Source organism: Candoia aspera, chromosome 4 (assembly GCF_035149785.1).
Source record: "Candoia aspera isolate rCanAsp1 chromosome 4, rCanAsp1.hap2, whole genome shotgun sequence".
NCBI lineage: Eukaryota > Metazoa > Chordata > Lepidosauria > Squamata > Boidae > Candoia > Candoia aspera.
Genome location: NC_086156.1, coordinates 85,688,768 through 85,711,608, shown reverse-complemented (window position 1 = coordinate 85,711,608; position 22,841 = coordinate 85,688,768). Strand labels below are relative to the sequence as shown.

The window sequence follows — 22,841 nt, the reverse complement described above, 5'->3', positions numbered from 1 at the left end:
GTCACCAACTGAGCCCACATAGGCTTCATAATTAGCCTAACACCTGAAGGAGCTGATTCAGAGCAGTCCAGATTTGGACAACTATGCAAATTCTCTGGCTGACCTGAGAGCTATTTCAAAGATCCAGTCAACTGTGCAGTTGGGGGCTAATTATGACCTATCAGCACAATCCATTTCACAAGGTTGTCTTGAGGATAAAATGGTGGGTGGGGAGAGGGCAGAGAATGATGTATATCACCTTGGGCTCTTAGAAGAAGATGACATTGATGATTGTGAGGAAGAAACATAGGCTAAGACAAACATAAAATCACATTGGTGTCCCTTCTCCTCTTTCTCCCTATTTTAGGAAAGAGGGAAATAGCACCTGAGCTTGTTGCTCAGCAACAATAAGGTGGTTGGAGCAGGCATGAACCTACACTTCCCAGTGTCACTCCTCCGCTACGTGGCTTCAGTTAAAAGCCCACAGGCTCAGGTCAAGCAGCTGTAGTCATTTGAGAACCACAGTCTCAACTGTTTGTGCAACACTGCCTCCAAAATGTATGCTGCAGCTAATTCCCCATATCCTGTAAGCTTTTTGCAAAAACACCAACTCTTATGACCAGTGTGGTACCCAGAGAGGCTCACCTCCTGTTGCTATGGTGACCTGCCGCAGGTAATGCCCATAGAAAGGGAAATCAAAGGACAGGATGACTCTCTGTAGAGGAATAATGGGGAAAAACAGCATTAGAGGCAAGAGTTGTGCTGGGGGAAGTATTTCCATATATCTTAATGATGAACAGATGAACAGAAAATGCCAGTTAGCTTTACACTCACAGGACTTTATACTGGGCAAGAGAAACCAAATTCTGTACCAAGAAAAGCAAGTAATTTGATTATTTATGCACAAGTATCTTGGCATAAACTTATATTTTCATTAGTCATAGAGAAAGGCAAGGTGTGATCCATTGCATGTAGCAGTAGAGAATCCTCAGGCTTCTGAAATGCTATCAGGTTCTGCTTACAGAAAAGTTCATCCTTTTTTCTGCCATGAGGCACAGAATTTCCTTGAAGATGAAAGGGTCAGTGACACATTTTTCTTGATACAGATTTTTATAAAACCGTTGAGTTGGAAGGGACCTCAGTGGTTATACAGTGAAGCCAACCTTTTTTCCAGTCTAGAATAGCTGTTGCTGCATTTCCTCCCCACCCTACAAAAAAAAAGCATTTTATCCTCTTTGAAATGTTGATGGAAAAAACTAGAGCAGTGGAATACACAGGCTTCTCTTTTCAAAATGGCTGCATTTAAAATTTCTGACTGGAGAATAGATCCCCTGTTGACCTTTGGACTGAAAATTAACCCCAAAGCTGATGAATTGATGTGCAAAATATTTCTCCCAACTTACACTGTATCTGTATTCTCCTTTATCAGTTTTGTGACTGAAGCCTGTACTTAAATTTTCAAAAAATGACATTTTTTGTTGGCCAACAGCTTCAGGGACAGATGATGGTATGATATGATGGTGTCATCTGAGAGAGCAAGTACAGACAGACTTCTTTTTAAAATGTGATTTTAGAAGGTTTGTGTGAGGTTATTTTAAGAATTAAAGGTGTGCTAAACCTGTCAGAGGCTTCATATCCCTATTTTCTTTTGTTTTTGTATTGCACTAATTCAGTAGTTTGCTATTGAACTTCAGTGGTGTGATTCTGGGGAACTGCAGGGAGGCAAAAAAAGAGATCCAGAGGTTTGCTTCCTCTGCTCTTTAATAAGGAATGGAAATACACACACAAGTTTAAAGAATAGGAGTCAATTAGAACCCAGTGAAAGTGTACGAAAGATCACACGGCAACACCTAGCCGGCCTTGGTTAATCTTGAAAAACATAAGCAGTGCTGGACCCAGTTACTATTAAGATGTGAAACCAACAGAAAATTATTTAGGGAAGCCAGTCCTAAATAAATAAATCCTGAAAGATGGCAATGGTCAACCATTTCCTGCCTGCCTGCCTGCCTGCCTGCCTGCCTGCCTGCCTGCCTGCCTGCCTGCCTTCCATTATGCGGCTGACCATCTCAAACATATGACTCTGGATGGCTAGCAGAGAATAAAAAACAAGAGAAAAATATCATAAAAACCAATACATAACAAATGAAGGAGCTGAGATAAAACCAACCAGCACCATCAACGTAACCAAGATATGGGCTCAACCACAGAACTACACATACTGAGGCTTCTATATTGACCCAACGTAGACATGCCCCTAGAGATGAGTATGACTCAAAGGAGGCTTTACCTCAGGGGTGTCTGCAGGATGTGGTCAAAAAAGTCAATATGGTGGCTGCAACAGTGTGATCAAAGCTCTGTCCATTTTGATGCACACTGCATATGCAACACACATCAAAATCAGGCAGATTTTGACTTTTTTTACATTTCCTTCAGACATCTCTGCTTTACCTTAAGGTTAACAAAGGAGAAAATATATAGAAATATATAACTATCTCTCTGTCTATCTATCTGGTGTTTATAACTCCCATCTTTCTTGCCAGCATGGCAGTAATACGGGTTGTAACACAGTACAGTATATCTGGTCAAAAATTCAAAAGGGGGATAATTCTAAAAACATTCAGACAAAAAAGTTAAAATCACAGTGTCAATTTAAAATTAAATTCAAACCAACGGCTTGGTACTAATGTTCTAGTTATAACAAACTTCATGTAAATTTTTGGCATTTTTGTTTTCTTTGTGGTCCTCCTGGAATTTAGAAAATCTATTATGAAGGTTTCTGAGCTCTGAGGCACTTCTTTTTTTGACATACAGTAATCAACAAAACAACAACCGCTTTATGTTGTTGCAAAAGTTAAGATAAGATGGTGTTCTGGTATTAATTTGCTGGCCTCATCTCCAGGACACTGGAAATAATGCTGAAGAATAATAGTTACTAGTGAAACAATAACTGCTTTTTCTCATGCTGATCTAACATTTAAAAGAACAGAGTCTTCTGACACTGAGAAGTCCAACAATTTTATTACAGTCTAAGTTTTTATGGCTTACATCCAACAAAATTAGACCATAATAAATTTGTTAGTATTTAAAGAACCGTAAGACTGACTGGATTCAAGTGTATGCTCAGGCATGGTTTGCTTAATTCTGGTTTATCAAACAAGCTATAATTGACTAGATTCACATAAAGCCAGAAATTATGGCTTGCAAATCACATTGGTTGGGTAAGTCCATGCTAAACCAAAATCAAATCACATTATGGCTTAGTGCATGTGTAAATCAAATTTGTATGTTACTTTTGCTGCCATAAACACATTACTACCTCTTGGGTTGCAATAAAGAAGAGTAGACATTAGCCTCAAAATACTGACTTTTTTATTACTGGAAGATGAAACTATTGCCAAGATGATGTAACTACACATAACATTGATTTTCCAATCAGGCCTTTCTCTGAATCGACATGATTTTTCTTCACTATTTTTTAATTGCTCTTACTACCCATTTTCTTGCTTCTCCCTCTAGGCCTATTCTGTACAATAGAGAGAGAAAATGGGGCTTGCGGAACAAAATGTACTTACAGAGTTCAGGTAGCAAAAGATACCGGAAGGTAAGTCAACCTACTGTATTGCTGGTAGACTGGCAAGGTTAGAAGGGATGGCTCACCGAAGCTTGTCTGTGTGTATTGGATAGGATTCCATGGACTTTGACTTGGCTCCTGTTAGCTTCAGCCACCTCGACCCAAAGGTCCTTGGCTCTCATCTCTTCGGGACCATAAATTCGGGATAAATAGTAGCTGTGATTGTCTTCCTGTACAGAGGAAGAGAGATGGGGTTATTTTAAAGCAGCTTTCCCTTACCCAGGACCATCTGGATACGTTGGATTATAGCTCCTGTCATCCCTGGACAGTATGGCTATGACAAAAGAATATGATGTGATTAATGTTCTGTTTACTGCATTTAAGGTATTTTTTTTCTTAAAACGATAATCAGTCAAATATTTTATATGCCAGTTGGGAATGATATTTTTCAAGCAAAAAGGCAGCTTCCTTTGTTTTTAAGTAACAACTAATGTTCTTTTTTAAAACAGATTCCTTTCAGTGAGAGGAGAAAGGAGTGTCTCTTTTAAAATAGGTCTTGACACCAGCAGGTTTTATAAATACTCACATTTAAAATGCTTATTTTATTACAAAACGATTACCTGGTAAATTATTGCATTTCAGTTGAAAGCTTTTAACTGACTGATCCACTCAATTGTGTATCATCATCATCATCACCACACGGCTAAAAAGTATAATGGAACTATTCATTGGACAGTGGAACTATAGCATAAGCTCCCAACCAGCCTCAATCAGAGTGATGGGTTTTGTAGTCAACACTTTTGGAGGCCACACATGGAAGAAGTCTGACCAAGAGCTATCACTGCTACTGTACTCCAAACTAAATGCTTGAGGACAAAAATGATGGTGAGAGAACAAGCTGAAAATAGCTTTAATTTCAGTAATCTAGTCATCTCTCCCAAAGAGATTTCTTTTTCTTTTTTTTAAACTTGGAGATGGGGAACAGGACAGGAATTCTATTTATAAAGTAATGTTTAATGTGGAAGAAGCTTCCCTTGTTTTAGCAAATCTTTGTTCTCTGAAGGAGGGGCAAATGAAAGTCAGGGAAAAAATAGCTGTCTAAGCATAACAAGAAAAAATTCTATTGTATTTGGCATTTGTCTTTATTTTCCTACATGAGTCAGTTAATTCCTATATCAATGGGTATCATGGGCAACGACAATATAACTTTATATCAGTGTTGCTTAGAGGTTCAAAAGAAGCCATGATAATGTCATGATCCATCATGCAAATGAAATGCAGTTTGTAATTTGTATCATTTGTGTAATGATGTCATGATACCCACGATGATCCTTGATCCCCTTGCTTCCTCCTGCAGACACCTGCCCAATGTTGCCAAGCAATTGTGACATTTAATTATTAAAATAAGCAAAATCCTACTTCTGTAATAATGTAAAATACTGACCAAACCTCTTTTCTGAGTGGAGATTTGATCCCTCCAGCCAAAGCCCTATCCTGTGAATAGGCACTCCAATGGCATCTAAGTGTTTTGGACTACAATTCCCATAATCATTCCTGGCTATCTTGGCTGGGAGTAAGTCTAAAATATTTGGAGAATGCCAGGTTGGTTAACTCTTTCTGATTGTGTTTGCACAACACATTGCTAACTTAACCATGGTTTATACAACTGAATTTGCACACCACACTCAACTTACCATCCTGGTTGGGTTTTTACAATAAACTAAACTAAAACATACTTAGCTTTGGTTGTCATGTGAATGCAACCATATCCTCTAACCCAGAGCTGCGGAACCTGTGGTCTTCCAAAAGGCGCTGAATCTGGCATCCCTCCTTATTATGTATATTTGCTGAGGTTGCTAAGTATTCAACAATATCTGAAGAACTGCAACTCTACCTCCCCTCCCCCCTTTAACCATTATACGCACTAACTGTTGGAATTATCAGGGGGTCAACTCAGCATTGTCTCATAAGCATAAGGGGGTCTCTCTAGAAAACGCATCTCTATTGTGCTTGTGGGATGTCACATGGGTCACCTGTTTACCACTTCCTCCTCAGGCTTGGGGATTAACAGTCTCCATTACCCTTCTGGCAGACCTACAAGCAGAAGCTGCTGCAGGATGCAGCTCTCGCCCTTTAGAAAGTGTCTACAAAGAACCAGTGATGATTAAGTACTTTCTACTATGAACCTACCTGTATCCAGATCTACTGAATAAAAGTAAACTATCTCTATTTTTCTTCATCTAACTACCGTGTGAAGACTGAATTTATTTCTGAACGTAATTAAGCTTAATGCGCAAGTTCTTTTTTGGTTCATGCTTCTACTCTGCAAGATTGCTGTTAGCTGTTTGGAGTTCTTTTATTAACCTTTAAAAACTCCATCAAGCAATATCTGAAGAACTGCAACTCTACTTCCCCTCCCCTCTTCAACCGTTATACGCACTAACAACATAAAATAGCTGTGCTATTTGGTTTAGTGGTTCGTTTGGCTCAGCTGCCTTTGCTTCCAATAGCAGTTGATCTCCTGCCTCAGAAAAATTAGCAACCAAGGTAAGAACTTGCTGAACCTTTTCCCAGATGGTGTAATACCACATCTCTAAATATAGATATGGTAATTCTGGTAATGAGGGTTAGTAGTCCCTAGCACACCTCTCCTCCAGCCTTTTAATTCATCTTTTGCTAAAGACCCTTTATTCTTGCACAGGTAGTCCTTATGACAATTAGGATTGGAACTTCCATCACTAAGCAAGGCAGTCATTAATTGAGTCACGCCCAATTTTACAACTTCTTCTGCTGCAGTCGTTAAGTGTATCATGTGGTCATTAAGCAATTCAGATTCCCCCACTGACTTTGCTTGTCAGAAACAAGCTGGGAAAGTTGCAAATGGCAATCATGTGACCCCAGGATGCTATAACTGTCATAAATACATGTTGCCAAGCACCTGAATTTTGATCATGTGACTGGGACGCTGCAATAGTTGTAAGTGCAAGAACTGGTCACAAGTCACTTTTTTCAGCACTGTCATAACTTTGAATGGTCACTAAACGAATGGTCATAAGTCAAGGACTACCTGTATTATAACAACTTTTTGTTGAAGGAGTTCCGTAAGTTAACTTTACATGACACTGCAATGATCTGCTTGGGCTTACACATTACACATTTTTCTGCACAGGGATTTTATGTCTTCACAGACACTGTCCTGATCCTCACTGATTTCATGCTGCAAAAGGTTCTGGCTCCAGTTAAATAAGCTCGTAGTCAAATTTTATTCTGGAATGGCCCCAATAAAATCATGTGGATTTCATAGCAGCCTTGCTAAAGGCAAAATTTCATCTTCATAAAGGACACCAAGATTTGGCTGTTATTCTTAGCAAGACATTGGCCAAGGTTTCAACCTGATTGGGTGTTTGCCCTGTTGGTCCTTCAAGACAAGAGTGCTAACTTGGAGATCTGGACTCATTTTCTCCCATATTTAATTAACAAGGCTGGAAGGCAAATGAATTGTTGGGGAAAACCAGCCAGAGAATAATTGCTTTTCTGCAACATGAAGATTCATAGTGCCTAATTGCCATATAAAATATGTTGATGTAGAAAAACTCTGCCCTTAATCCTTCAATTGCATGGTCTTTCAGATATATTCCAAAGCAAACTTCTTTAGGTCACACACTGAGCCACAAACTGGCCAACCTCATTTTAGCCTGGTATGACATGCCAATCCAGCCAGTATGGTATATCATGTGAACTTATGCAGTTTGGTTAATTGTGTAAATAAGGTTAAGTTAACCAGGGTAATATGTGAATATGATCCACATCAGATTTATTTCAGTGGTTTTCTTTTGCCACCCTCTGGTCTTTAAACAACCCCCTAACATTCCCAGTCAGTTCATTTGCACCAATGGCGGGAACATGAGTAGAATTTCCATTTTCCCATTCCTTTCCAAGTACCCCAGTCCTTGGGTTACCAGATGGTTTTAGTTAGTAAATGTTGCAATTATCAGGCTTGTTCAATCATATTTCACTGAATAAACTGCATTTTGTTGAGTTCACACAACACACTAAATTGAAAGCCCCAACAGTGGTGTGTTCCCATAGCACACTGTGAGAGTACTTTTCACGCAGTACATGAAAAACAAGGTCACAGCAAATCTGACTGTTAAAAGACAGATGGAAGGGAGGCAAGTAGTCCACGAGGTAGGACAGGAAGAAAAACTAAGTGCAAGAGGATTTGAGCCTTTTTATGTATTATTGCGTGCACACACACACACACACACACACACAGCTGGTTCTTGAATTAGAGCAGTTGCTGCAATTCTTTTGGTAATGGCTTCCCACTTGCTTGAACAAATATCCCCTCTCTGAAGTTCTTGGATTTGTTGTGAGCTTGCTTAAGTGGTTCTTTCCAGTTTGTGGCGAGAAGCCTGATGCTATCAGACCATGCATCACTTATCCAATGGCTTTGGGACCTGCCCTCTGTTGTTTTGGCAGGAAATGTGTTCTGCAGCAGTCAGCACTCTTTTTATTATTATTCCTTTATTCGCAGTTCACATATTCGGAGCTGATTCTCAAAAAGGAACTGGAATACCCCAGCTTAAATGAAGCGCAAGGTCACGCCAGGACTATATCTTCATATTCAAAATCTCTTGAGAGAGGCTCTGTGGAACTAGCAGCGTTTGTGATGCAAACCATCACAAGTGTATTTGTTCCTCAATGGTCACCCATGCTGGCCTATTTTCTTCTTCCAATATTCACATGTTAAGGAGCTTCCAAATGTGTTCTCAATAAAGTGAGGGAAAACAAATGAGAAGACCAAATGCCAGGACTGGGTGGACTTGGCTGCTTCCACACCTCGGATTGTGCTCCATCATGACCTCATTACTGGATCTTTATTATGTCCCAATCCACCACCTTGATTTAGTTACAGCAAGGATTAAGAAGAGAACAGAAAGAAAACAAGCAGAGGGGAGGGAGAGGGATGGAAGGAAGGAAATCTGGGTAAGGTTTTGCAGCCTAATTGCATTATCTTGCTGAATATTTTTGCTACCTTTTTCACAGAGGTATCCCTTAACCAGAATCCTCTAGAAAAGGGTGGGAGATGCCAGACAGCCAGAGCCTTGGTTAGGATGATGGCAATTGCTTGAGGCCCCCTTCAAAGTATGGTTCAGTATTTGAAATGATCTATGTATGAGGTAGGTTAGACTAAGATAATTTATTTATTTGTGTATTCATTCATTCAGTTCATATGGCTGCCCACTCATCAAGAGACTGCCAACAAGACACTCTGCAAACAAAACATCAAAGTATATAAAAACATGTAAAATGATAAAATATATGATGTGTCAGAAACAAAACACAAACCACCTATATTTACAGTGGGCATATATAATATCTTGGCCCCGTGCCTGGGGGAAAAACCAGGTCTTCAGAGCCTTCTTAAAGGCTGGTAGGCCGGGGCCAGCTGAATCTCAGGGGGTTGAGGGAAATGTTCCATAGAGCAGATGCTGGAACAGAGAAGACATGCCTCTTGGGTCCCATCCGATGACCCTGTTGCATTGATGAGACATGGAGTATACCAACCAAGTGTCTGGTCCATGTTTTCATAACACAACTGGCCAAGTCAGCTGCTCCACAGAGCAACCAATTCACCCCTATGGAGCAATACACAATCATGGATGATTCAATCAGTCACTGGGCAGCCATTTTTTTTAAAATCTTCCTAGCTGTTGCAAAAGAAGCTGGGAAACTGTCACAACATTGGATTCTTGGGAATAAAAAGATTAAGTGCCACTGCAGATAGAGCTGGGGACCTTACTGACCCCCATACTATCCTGCTCCTTTACCAACCCGCCTTCCCATCCACATGAGCAGCGGTGAATGGAGGCAGAGACAGAGTGCCTGGTGAGGCTTGGTTTTTGCAGGACTGCTCTGACACGTGATCTCTGCTCCAGGAAAAAAAATGATTATTGCTTTATTAATCTCAATCTTGTCCACAGGACATTGCTGATCAGAAGGAGTTAGGTTTGCTCCCAAAAACTGAGGGTATTTGGGGCTAAAACTAATCTTGGTAATTAACACAGGTAATTCACCTGTGTTGAAACAATAATCATCCAACATCAACTTTGCTGGACTGGCCATGCTGTTTGAATGCCTGATCATCGTCTTCCAAAGCAGCTACTTTACTCCCAACTTAAGAACAGAAAACGGAATATTGGTGGACAGCAAAAGAGATTCAAAGACGTTCTCAAAGCTAACTTTAAAAGTTTAATATCAGCACTGAGACCTGGGAAGTCCTAACACATGAGCATTCAAATTGGAGATCAGCCCTTATTAAAGGCGCTACGGACTTTGAAGAAGCACAAGTACAGGGCGAAAGGGGGAAGTGAGCTAAGAGGAAGGCATGTCAAGCAAATCGTCATCGTGACCGTCTTCCACCTGGAAACATATGCCCTCATTGTGGGAGGTTGTGTGGATCCAGAATTGGCCTTTACAGCCACTTATGGATCCACGTTAAGATTTTAATCCTGGAAGACAATCTTATTCGGCTACGCGTGATCGCCAACACACACACAATTAACTGGATTATTGTGTTTGCACAATACAACATCTCCCTCCTTGGTCTAGTTAACTTGTGAAGTTAATGGGACTATTGTGTTCTATGGTTAACTACTACTTATATATCTTGCCATAAACTTCAATGTATCATTTGCAGTGGGATTTTGGCAATAGAAATGCAGCTGTGCCCTCCATGTGCCCCCCAAATGTCCATTTGTTTTATTAGTATTAATATTACTATAATAGAAAATCAATAAAAAACCACACAAGCATATATTCAACAGAAACATAAAGAAAAAATAAATGCTACCTTAAAAAAAAAAGGAAAAGGAAGGAAAAAGGGAGTTAATTCACTTTAAACAGCAGTTGGCATGCAGTAAAAATAGTTGCACAGAATTTGGTTAATTTCTGAGAAACAGCTGGATACTGAACTGATTTTAAAAAGATACTAAAATACAAATGGCCTCCGTGACATTTTTGTTAAAATAGCCAGAATCCAGATGAGATGACTACTTCTCTACTAGAACAAGGTTAGGGTTACTTCATTATTTTGCAAAATTAGGTGCACAGAGAGAACAGTATGTTACTTTTGTGAAGTAACATACTTTGAAGAGTTGAATGTCATAAAAAATAATAACATTATCAATGCATATGAGAGTCAAATAGGGGGACAGATTTTGCAAAGCGTTTCAGCATTTGCTCTGCTCATGCAGCAACCCAAAAACAATGCATCAAAACAACCACAGACAAGCCTCCAAGTATAATATTTTTCAATGTTGGATGATTGCAATATACAGGTAACAGCACATGAAGCAAAGGTTTGAAAAATCATGGCTGAGAATGAGGAAACAGAATATTTCAGAACCCAGCGTGGGGATGAGCCCCCAGTTTTCCCCAAGCAGCTATAATGAGAGCGTTGCCACCACTATACCCAAGCTGTAATGCACACCCCCTCTTCCTTTCTTTCTCCCTGTCTGCGGAGATATCCATGGCCTCTTCCAAGTCATCCATTACTAAGTTTTGGAAAGCAGCCTTGTTCTACTTGGCCGAGTTCATCTGGAAGATTCTGACATGCTGCCTCCCCATCATCTCAGCGTAAGCTGCTGAATTTGGCTCCGACCCTCGGGGATCAGCTAAGGTCCCTTGGGATGCTCTGCCTCCAGTGCAAATTCTCTCATACTACTTCTAACTTCCAATCAGATTCAACTGAAAGGTACTTTTTGTTGTTAAATGTTTTTCTAAGAAGGATCTAGTTGTGGGACAAATTCCCTAAGCCTTGGAACCTATTCCTGGCAGTTTTTAAGGAAAAAAAAAGCAGGCACATATCAGATGTTTTAAAAACATAAAGATATTTATTTTTAAAGTATTACTTACATTCGTGTCCTTCCACATGTCTAGGGAGCTTAAAGTGGTGTATGTAGGGTTATCTCCTATTTTATCCTCACAACTAGCCCAAAATCATCCAGTGGGCTCTATGGCTAAGTTGGGACTAGAACTTGCCTAATTCCAGCTCAACGCTCTGACCACTACACTACATTCATCCAGATCATAGACTGAATTCATGTATCATGTTAAGCTTTTTTGGCTAACTGTGACTAAACCACACTCAGCTATATTCAAACAACACATAAAAAAAGCCATCATTCTTGATGTACAAACCACAGTGGCTGGGTTCACACAGCACACTACGCCATAAACAAGAAAAGCACCTTATGGCTTAGCTTGATGTATGAACCCAGCCAGGTTGATTGATTGATTGACTGAATTTAGTTAGGTGCTATCTGATTCTCAAATGATAAATAAAACAGCAAAATTAAAAATGAAATAATACAGTACAAGATAAATAGACAAGATGGAAGTCTGTTGATTCAACAACAACAACATGTGCAAAACCTTGCCATAAGGGGCTGCATTCACCCTAGCCCAAGGCCTGGGAAGACAGCCAGCCTTCAGTGCCTTCTGGAACACCATTAAGGTGGGAGCAACAGAAATGTCAGGGAGGACCTCATTCTAGAGCTCAAGTGCCATGACAGAGTGTGTGTACTTCATGGGTCCCATAATATGGCATGAATCAGTGACCCAAGTGCACCCACTCTGTTGGCCCATACCCGCTGGGCAGAAAACATGGGAGATAAGTAGTCCCTCAAAGAACCTGGCCCTATGCCATGTAGAGCTTTATAGGTAATGTCAGCCCCACTAGGTAGACCAAGAAATCCACTCCACAGGAAGGCTAAAACTACTTTCACTGAGATTGGCTATAAGAACAGAATCTTGCAAGTCTGCTTCTGCTGTTCTGCCGCCACCGCCGCCGCCGCCGCCGCCGCCTCCTCCTCCTCCTCCTCCTCCTCCTCCTCCTCCTCCTCCTTATAGTTCATTGAATTAGGGAGGCATCTGCCTGAGCCACTTCTGAACATTATCTCATTTTGGACTTAAAAAATGCTTCAGCACCTTTTACCTAGGTAATAGTTCCTGCCAGCATCTTGAATTGCATTCTGGTAACCGGTGCAGCTCACAAAGCAGGAATGCCACATGGGCATACCAAGGAATGCTCATCATGGTCTGTGCCACTTCATTCTGGACCAGTTGAAGCCAGTTTACCCATATTGGGTACTCTACTTTGGAATAAGCGTTTCTGCTGAACCACAGTCTTATTCTAGGGTTGTCTGCTCTTTGGCCATTTTCTGCAGCTAACCTTTATTAATAGCTTGGGGCCTTAAGAATGAGCAGGAGATAACACTTATCTCTTTGCACTGAATGCTTCAATGGCTGATTTCTACAGATCCAGTCCATCTAAAGCTGCTTGGTAAAGTTGGCCTTCTGTTCCCCATGATGCATGCAGCATGCTATGAGGAGACTATGCCATCCACCCTGAGTACATTTTTCACTGCAGAGCCACATCTCTGCCCATATGACCTGAGATGAAGCCAGTCAGCTGCAAGCATAGATCTGAATGTACAGTAGGACCAACTGCTTCCAGCTAGAGCAGGCAAACTGCAGTGGCAGCTCTTGGCATCACACTGTGCGAGTATGCAGCATGTGTTTTCTTCTATATTGATTTCAATTAATTAAAAACACTCTTTCCATTTAGTAATGGTTCACACTCTCACTTCAAAGTGCATAAACAGTGGGCCACTAATCTCTGTATCATTCACAGAATTTTCCATAGATTCACACACCTCCTTAGACCTTCTGTTCACCACATGAGGAGGTCTCTAAATTTTCCCCAACCTGGACTGGGGATGTCTTGCACTTTCCTGCCACCCCCAGAGATCACACATTAAAAAAAAAACTTTATTTGTTCCATTGGACCTACGCTCCATTATCCAACCCGTGATGGTTGTACATATTCAACTTTATTTTTTTATTTATTGTATTTATATACTTGGTAAGAAAAAGAGAATTTAACAGTGGATTATAATTCCAGACAAAATAAGTTCACTGGCACAGAAAAGAAGTACATAATGGAGTAAAACTACATGAGGCACCATAGAGACAGGAGGTGGGGTTTATACACCACATTAAGCAATAATGTGGTTTGTTTGGTTTTAGTTTAGAAGGTGTTTGATCCCAGGCATTGTGATTTATAAACTATGGCTGTGTTAGTTTGGCATATACTATTGTGGATTACTCATAGAGTTATTGGGTTGGAAGGGGCTTTAGAGATCTTCTAATACAACTATCTGCCCAAAACAGGTATCCTCAGACCATCACAGAAAAATGGTTTTAGTTTAGAAGGTGTTTGATCCCAGGCATTGTGATTTATAAACTATGGCTGTGTTAGTTTGGCATATACTATTGTGGATTACTCATAGAGTTATTGGGTTGGAAGGGGCTTTAGAGATCTTCTAATACAACTATCTGCCCAAAACAGGTATCCTCAGACCATCACAGAAAAATGACTGTCTAACCTTTACTTGAATACCCTCCAGTGATGGAGAATCCACAGCTCCAGGAAACAGGCTGTCCCACTGCTTAATAGCATTCACAGTCATGAACTTCCTCCTTCCTTTGAGTTTGAAACTCTCATGGTAAAACTGCCACCCATTAAAGTCATCTTTAAGAAAAAAGAAAAACCTGAATTCATTTTAAGCAGCCCTTGGCATGCAATGATAGCAGTTGTACAGAATGGGTTTGTTTTTTCAGAAACAGCTGGATAAAAGGAAAGGTATGTGGTAGCCTGGCCTTTTTGTTGAAATAGATATAATCTATGTCTCTTCACTAGGAGTATGTGACCTTCCACCTCTACATCACCAATTCTGCAAGAGCAGGTGGGCTTGAAGCATGCATGAGCACATACATAGCACCTCATGGGGATAGCTTAAATCAAATTTGCTTTGAAGTGTTTCAGACAGTAGCGTCACACATATCCACAGCAACTGGCCTTTCAAATCCAGAGTTCAGCAATAAAGTGTTCATCTTTTCATCAAGATTATGGCCTGGAAGTGAATTAAATGCATTTATTTTGAAACTATTATTGCATTCTTTAATAGCATAAAACTCTCAGAATAGCTAATAAATCCCAAAGTCTCTCCCACTTTTAAATTCTTTGTAACAACCCTGCAATGCTGGCTAATTATTTGTACTTTTTTATTAGATCAGTTTATATGGCTGTCCAACTCTCACTTGTGATTCTGGCAACAAACATAAAATTAAAAAAAACACAATATCAAATATACAGTAGGAAATAGTATAAATGTAAATCATACTTGAGGCCCATAACTCAACTCACACAAACACAAAACCACATGAAACAGGTTCAGATGACATTTTGGCCCTATGTGCAGGGGAACATCCATATATTTAATGTTTTGTAAAAAAAACAAGCAGAGTCAGGGCCATACCAATCTCAGGGGGGGAGGGGAAGGGTGTTCCACAGAGCAGCTGCCACAACAGAGAAGGCACACTTGCACACTTCCTGCATCCCAGCAGAAGCCATTGTTTAATAGACAGGACCTGGAGCATATCCACTCTATCAGATCTGGTGGGATGGGCAGAAATAATTGGAGGCAGGCAGTCCTGCAAATAAACTGGTCCTATGCCATGAAGTGCTTTGTAGGTGACAACTAGCACCTTGAATTGTACCCAGAAGCCTTCTGGGAGCCAGCTCCGTCATAAAGTAGTAGTGTAACATGAGCATACTAATGTGCCCCTAACTTCCTACACTGCTGTATTCTGAACCAGTTCCAGTTTCCAAATTGTCTTCAAGAACAGCCCCATATAAAGAGGCTGTAGTAATAGCCCGCCAGTAGTCCATCTGGGAGGTGACCAAGGCACGAGTGACTTCGTGAGCAGTGCCTCCAGATCCAAAAATGGGAGCAACTGGCACATGAGATGGATCTCTGCAAAGGCCCTGTAGCCCTGCTTCCACCTTCTCTTTGAACAGGAGCCATAAGCTCAGGAAGATTCCCAAATTACAGACCAGTTCTGTCTGGAGAAAGTGCTGAGAAAGTGCTACCCCACTAAGAACTAAAGATGGAAAGTCCTTGGATCCAGAGGACCCTAAAACCCAAGGATACTCAGTCTTATTAGGGTTGAACTGAAGCCTGTTCTTCCCCATCCAGACTGTCATGAGTGCCGTTGAGCTGAAGACATCAGCGCAATGGCACACATGACAATAACGAGGAAGCAGGGGAAGGGACTCAAGATAAGCAGCCATCAGCTCACAAAGAAGAAAGAAGAAGATACAAAGGCTAAGCGGATCGCGAGGCACACCCAAGCTGTTAGCGCTAGCGCAACGGAGATCGCCCAGCTGACAGCAATCACCGGATGAATAAGGAAACCGATGATGGGCGATCCCGGAGCGCCAGCGGGGCCTCGCAACCCCTCACCTACCGGCAAGACAGCATGTTGGACAAAGGGGGGATGACGTAACCCTGAGTGAGGGGGCGCTGACCGGCGCGGGGTATTTAAACCCCGCACCGGCGCGCTCCTGTCACTCTCAGCTTTTTTCTACAACTGGCACTACGCGATGAATAAAACAGAGCCTGCTTCAACTGAACCAGTGTCTGTGCTTTACTCGGCGGTAGGCAGTGCATGACACAGACCCCCACAGACTACAGACTCCAAGAACCTTGACAGTATCACTTGATTGGCATGGGGTAGGAATGTATAACTACTGTAAGTATCATCAGTGTACTTCACCAAGCAGCTTCATGCAGATGTTAAACAGGAATGAGGAGAGTATAGAGCCCTGAGGAATACTGCAAAGCAGGTGTATGGAGCTGGAACTCTCCTCCCCCCACCAAACACCAACTGGAACCAGCCCTGGAGGAAGGAAAAAAAACATTGCAACACCATCCCCCTCATTCCTAACCCTCCATAGCTGGTGCAGGAGGATACTGTGACTGATGGTATTGAAAGCTGCTAAGAGATTGAGGAGAGCCAGAATGGATGCACCACCTTGATCCTCCCCCCCACCAGAGGTCATCCACAGGTGCAATCAATGCTGTTTCAGTACTATATCCAGGCCTGAAACCTGCCTGAAAAAGGTCCAAATAATTTGTTCCTCCAGAGCTCTCTGAAGTTGCAACCCAACCACCTTCTCAGCAAATTTCCATTAGAAGGGAAGTTTGGAGACAGGACAAAAATTGTTGAACACTGGTATGTCCAGCAATAGCTTCTTGTGGACCACTCCTTCCTTAAGTGCAGGCAGAACCTATCCCTCTAAGGGTGAATTCACCACCATCTGGACCCAACCACATGCCATCCCTTGGGAAGCCTTAGCTAACCAGGAGGGACATGGATCTAATATACAGATGGCTGAGCTCATAGCCCTGAGGACCCTGTCAGGACTAGCAGGTTCAAACTCTTCTTGGATAACCAAATCAGACAATGCTTTGGTCAACACCACAGGGCCTTCACAGCCAGATTCCAACTTGGAGCAAATCTGAGCAACTTCATCTGAGAGATGTCTTGAATATCCTGCACAGCAACCCTGCAGGTATTCCTCTGACTCCACTTTTCCCTGGAGGGACTGAATCACCTCTGTGGACAAGAGCAGAAAAAGAGTTGTGCTGTTGTGGCCTGAGGCCCCTTCCACACACAAGGGAAGTGCTGGAAAGATAGCTTTTCAGTCTCCTCCAGAACCACACAGAAGGCTGTTTTCCACTGGTAGGACCCTCTGCTTTGGCTTGTCTCCTGGGATTTCCTTTCTCTCCCCTGTAGCCAGGGAGTTGTAGTGCCTTGCTAACATCACCCTTTCTCACCAGTCATTCTGAGAATAGCTTTGCTGGTCCCCTTTGCTGGTTGGGTTTTCCCTTTACTTTTGTCCTCCTAAACACAGGGAAGGATGAAAAGAAAGTGTGTGCAAGCCCTCCCAGTAGCCAGCTAAGAGAACAATGATCAGCTCAGTGGTAGAAGAGAATATAGCAGTGAAAGCCATCATACAGGGACCTGAAACTGCTGCCAAGAATTTGAGGAATGAAACTGATAGCCATGTGGAAGTGCCCCCAATGAGGTGCATAACTCTATTGTGTAGTGGTTATAGTACTAGATTGTAATCAAAGTTTTAGCTCTGATATTCATCCAGTATTCTCTAGCCACTACAGTATCACCACAGTAGGTCTCTCTCAAATCCTTTTCTTATCCTTTTCTTCAAGATTTTTTTACAATGAAAAATATTTCAACTTTTCTCTCTCTCCTCCTAAGACCAAGATAGACGAATCCAGTGAAATGAAAGGCAATAAAAATCCTCGTCTAAACCCAACTTTATTCTGTGGGCTTATATTAGCAAAGGGAAAGGAACTTGACATATTTAGAGAGTAAAATGTAGTCCTGCAGTGTTGGGTATTGGGGTTTGTACAGAGCAGTGTTTCTCAACCTTAGCAACTTTAAGCTGTATGGCCTTCAACTCCCAGAATTCCCCAGCCAGGAAGTGGGAGAAGGAGAGAAGTGCACAACGGAGAGAGAGACCAAGTGGTACTATTTGGTGGTGTTGAATGAGAGCCTTTTCAGGAAAGCAAGGGCCTAAGCCCTAAACATGGCCCCATCCAAAATACAGTCCATGTTTGATACGATCACACAGGATGAAAAGTTCTATTGAAGACAGTAAAACTATCTGCTAAAAATAATCCCTGCTTTTAGATTTCCCTATACATTCCCATTACTGAGGCACTGACCTCAAATGGACAAAAATTAACTGAGGAACAATAGCATTTAGATAGGATCCAATAAGAAGATGGGAAGCAAAAAAGAACATTTTGTTCCCAGGTCTTTAAGGGTCTGATTAATACTGGCTGAGCCAGGGGTGCCAGCGTATGTTCCTTTTCTGTATAACCCACATGCGGTTTTATAACCAGGGTGAAGAATCTGTGGCCTTCCAAATAGTAATGGACTCAGAGTTCCACCACCTGCAGCCAAGATGGCTGCCAGCCAAAGACAATAGTGGTTAAAGTCTTCTAGCCCCTGAAGGGCTCCAATTCTTCCATCTCCCACATCTTTTTACAAGGAAAGATTCCTTAAAGTTTTCTGACCAATCAAAACCTCCTAAGACGTAAATTATTCCTTACATGAGACTCACCACAATCTGGGTTTCATTGTCTGTCAAAGTGTCAATAGTCAAACTCCTTCCTGCAAAATCTTGGCTGATCTGTGTCCTTTTGTCTTCAGGTGTGCTTTCCCGAGTCTTTCGTCCCCAGATCTGAGAATGTATTCCCATGATAGCTCCAGGTCCCTGGGTCCAACCTTTAGGAAAAGAATTGAAATTATGAAATACCTACCTTAGGAAGGCCCTTTAAGATAATTTTAAAAACTGCTGTTTGTTCATCAACTGTTTGGATACATATAAAAAATAATTAAGAACTATTTCTATGAGCCAGAATAGAACAGTTCCAGGATGGGTCATCTATGGCCCTGAAACTTTTCTTGATGGGCTGCTGCAATCTTCCAACATCATGTCACTGAAATTTGGCAGTCTGAAGATACTGAAGGGACAAACTTGGTAGGCCTTTATAGATTAAAAACAGTGCTTTGAATTGTACCCAGAAACCTGCTGAAGCCAATGTAGCACCCACAATACAAGTGCTAGGTGGCTGTAGCAACTCACTAACTAGCATGCAAGTTGTTACAGTCTGCATCAACTGTGGTCTCCAAATAATCTTCAAAGGCAGCCCTATGTAAAGAACACTGCAGTAGTCTAGTCATCATGAGTTGCCTGGGCCTCCTGTTCCAGGCACGGGTGCAGGGGTGCACACACCAGATCTGGAGAAAGGCACCATGGCTTCCACCTATGAATCCAGCAGTAGCTGTGAATCCAAGAGGACTCTTAACTTGCAGACCTGCTTCTTCCATAGGGCAGCACCCAACCCAAGTTAAAGTCACAACAGACAGGGAGGGTTCTGAAGAAAAAGTAAATCCATCTCCTTAGGGCTCAACTTTAGCCTGTTTCATTCCATCCAGACTCCTGCAGCCTCCAAACACCAAGTGAAGACTTCTGCTTCCATAGCCTCTTTGGCTCAGCTTAAAGTGGAGACTTAGCTGTCAACATGTAAACAGATAACCGTTCCCAGTGGCTTCATGTACGTATTAAAAAGGAGGAGTGAGAGTAGGGTTACCAGATCTCTGAACAGGCAAAGGAGGGCACAGACAATTGGAAAGGAGGACAAATGGGAGGAAAAGGAGGACACACGAAATGTTTAACTTTCTTGGCATCCGCGACAAAAATTACAACAAAAAACTGCAAAAAATGTACTTAGGCCTACATGCATATGAAATTATTTTTCCACCATTGGGTAGACTGGTTTTCCAGTCATAATATTTTTCTAACAAATCTTGATTTCCAAGAACATATGCCAGCGATAATATAGAATCAACAACAACACACTTTTAAAATTTCACCATAGAAACATACGGCAAGTCATGCTATCTGTAGAAGACAGTGATCATGGATTTGAAGCTGATTGCTAGAATCAGGAAATAAATAATGTAAATGTAGGCTGTCAGGTCTGTTGACTGACAAGGGAAAGAAGGAGACAATTTACAAGGTCACAATTCACTAAAGTTTAAATTACTGTTCTTGTGAAAACAGTCCAAAATTTTTTTAAAAGCAAGACCTTCAAAAAGCCAAACAATATTTGATTTTTAGGGTATGCCTGCCAGATGGAGGACATGAGGACAAAAAGGAGAACGTGTTTTTGCCAGATAAGATGCATTAATATGTATGTATGAAGGAAAGTATGCCCAGATGATTGTAAATATCTATACATATGTGTGTAGCTCCCAGTCTGGTTACTATTGGGACCAGAAATGTTATCTCACTATGCTATAAAGCTGAGACGTACAACTTTTTCCAAGCTTAGAGCACCTTTGGTTTTTGATTGGCTTGCAAAAAGTAGTGTGTGGGGCCAAGACAAAAACTAAATTTGATTTAATGTAATTTACACTACATTAAAATGTACTAATTCTGATTACCCTTTCAGCATGTATTTGATAATTTTCCTTTTCTCCCAATTAAACACTACAGTCTGGAAGCAATTTCTGGAAAACTCTGAGGACTGCACCCAATAGTTTCTAGGAACACAAGTTTCAGAGTTTCTCCAGGAACATTAAAAAGACTCCAGTGAAGTCAACCAAAATAACTTGATTAAAAAAAAATCAGGGAGAGGACAACACAATAACAACAACAACAACAACAACTTTAATTATTCCTTGTCTGTAAAAAACAGACCAGCAGTAATATGCTGCAGCCAGTCTGGCCTCAGCTGGTAATTGGCAATTACCGGTCAAAATCAAGCCAGCTGGCTTGATCTCGGCTGTTTTTTGTCAGCAAGCAAGGAATAATATGTGCTTTTGCAGTATGTGAGCATGCTCAGTGACATCACTATGGAAGCCCCACCCTAGAGTGGCATCACAACAAGGCGCTTAAAGGATGGACTTGTGCATTGACGTCACTGCTGGGGGGGGCTTGCAATAATGTCCTCCTTTGCTGCAGACACCTCCTTGTTCTGATGTTCAGAGGTACGTCCCATTTTTATGTAAATAAAATAAATAAAAGTAAATAAAATACCACCATCTATCCCTAACAAGGGAGGTTTGCAGAAAAATAACCTGAAACCGACTGAGCATCCCAGTGACCATGGAACACGGGCACTGATTGATTCTTGCGGGAACTGCAGTCTATATGGAAAGAGGGATAGATAGAAATGGAATCTTGTAGATAAAGGCTTTGATGACTGGTTCCAACAGTGAACATGCAAACTCCATTCTACACTGTTGTGTTTCAACTCCTTCTTGTCCTCTCCTGTCCTGTCCTATCCTTGTTGGTTTATTATTGTACTCCTAATTTCACCCAATAACCAAAGCTTTCTGGGTGGATCACAAAGTCAATGAAAGCATTAACAAATTCTCAAATCATTTTTACAAACACAAAATATTACAAACAATTAACATGACAAAATAGCATGGGAAACATACAAAATCCACAGTTCCAGGGTAGAAGAGGCACTTATAATCAGTACAACATTATACAGGGTTGGAACATTTTTACTTCTTCACAGCAGCAAGCAATATAAAAAATATATCAGTATATAACCCTCCCAAAGAACAGAAGAACTAGGGTAATTAGGTGGATGAATCTGCCTTTGCCATAACAAAAATGCACCAACAGGACTTCTGTTAACTATGAGTAAATCTGGATTTGGTCCAGGAATTTAAAAAAACCGTGGGGATGTTCATAATCTTCAGTGGAGAAAAGGTCAGGGTCTTGATTCGTTGGAATGTATATGTGCTGTGAAGTCTCCCATTTGCTATTAATATTTTATTGGCACCGGTAAAATGTTTTTTTGTGGTCACTGGTTTACTGGGAATGTGATTTTGTCCTGCCTTTCTTTCACTGCAGCGTCCTCTTTAAATCATTCAGCCACCAGGATGATACTGTGGCAGCCTATTTCAGAAGGGCAAACTCAGTCAAAACTACCAAATATTTAACAAACAAGTTAAATATTTATACAAATCATGGCCAGCCACAGTGGTAAAAGACTTAAAGTACTGAAAGTAGTATATTTCAAAGATTCACGACAAAAATATTTTCATGAAGGGGGTCTACTTTTTAGTCCAATTCTCTGACTACCTTTTGTTAACGTGGATGACATATTCCCTGACAAACCTGAGTCAGAAAGTAGTTTTTAGAGGTAGGACTTCATTGCAGAATATGCAAAACGATCTGGCAAGTGGGAAGTTCATCTGAGAAAGTATAGATAATTTTTTCACTCACAGTTGACCTTAAGCAACTGGTCCTAAAGCCTGATCTTTGTAGCACAGGACCTCTTTTCAAATAAATGCTGTAAAATCAACATACCAATGCCAAATCCCTATATATTTATAAATGCTGGATGTTATAAACTGCCTCTCTCCATATTTTGGAAAAGACAAGATCCAAACAAGGAAGGCCCAGGTAACCTTCAGCTTCATTCTGCAGTCCTTTTTCGCTCACTTTCCACCCTGTCTTGTAATAGTGCGATAACTATCATAGCAATATAGTGGCCTGAGTCTGAAACACCCATTTATTTAGGGCATAAATAAATGTAATTGTTGCAAGGAGGAGTTTGCTGAAAACTGCCTGCCTGCATTCCATAGTTGTCAGCCCTACAAGATAGTCTAGACTAAGAAACCAATACCATGGAGATCAGTACTACTTTTCTTTTAACCACTATAAAAATAATAAAGGCAGGTTAGTAAATAAATGAAAATACAATAGTAACATAATCTTGCCAGTCTGGATGTGCTTCCCGCTCCCTCCCTTTATTTTTAA

The 22,841-nt window shown here is 41.1% G+C and overlaps 1 protein-coding gene across 1 annotated transcript in view; it reads right to left on the bottom strand.

The window, feature by feature from the left end:
- PLXDC1 (plexin domain containing 1) overlaps positions 1 to 22,841 on the bottom strand; it is a 64,804-nt gene that overhangs the window by 25,696 nt on the left and 16,267 nt on the right. The window contains exons 2-4 of the mRNA XM_063300878.1: positions 18,615 to 18,778; positions 3,637 to 3,780; positions 625 to 694 (exon numbers count right to left, since the gene is read on the bottom strand). Coding sequence (XP_063156948.1) covers positions 625 to 694; positions 3,637 to 3,780; positions 18,615 to 18,778 — 378 coding nt within the window. The remainder of the gene's footprint in view (positions 1 to 624; positions 695 to 3,636; positions 3,781 to 18,614; positions 18,779 to 22,841) is intronic.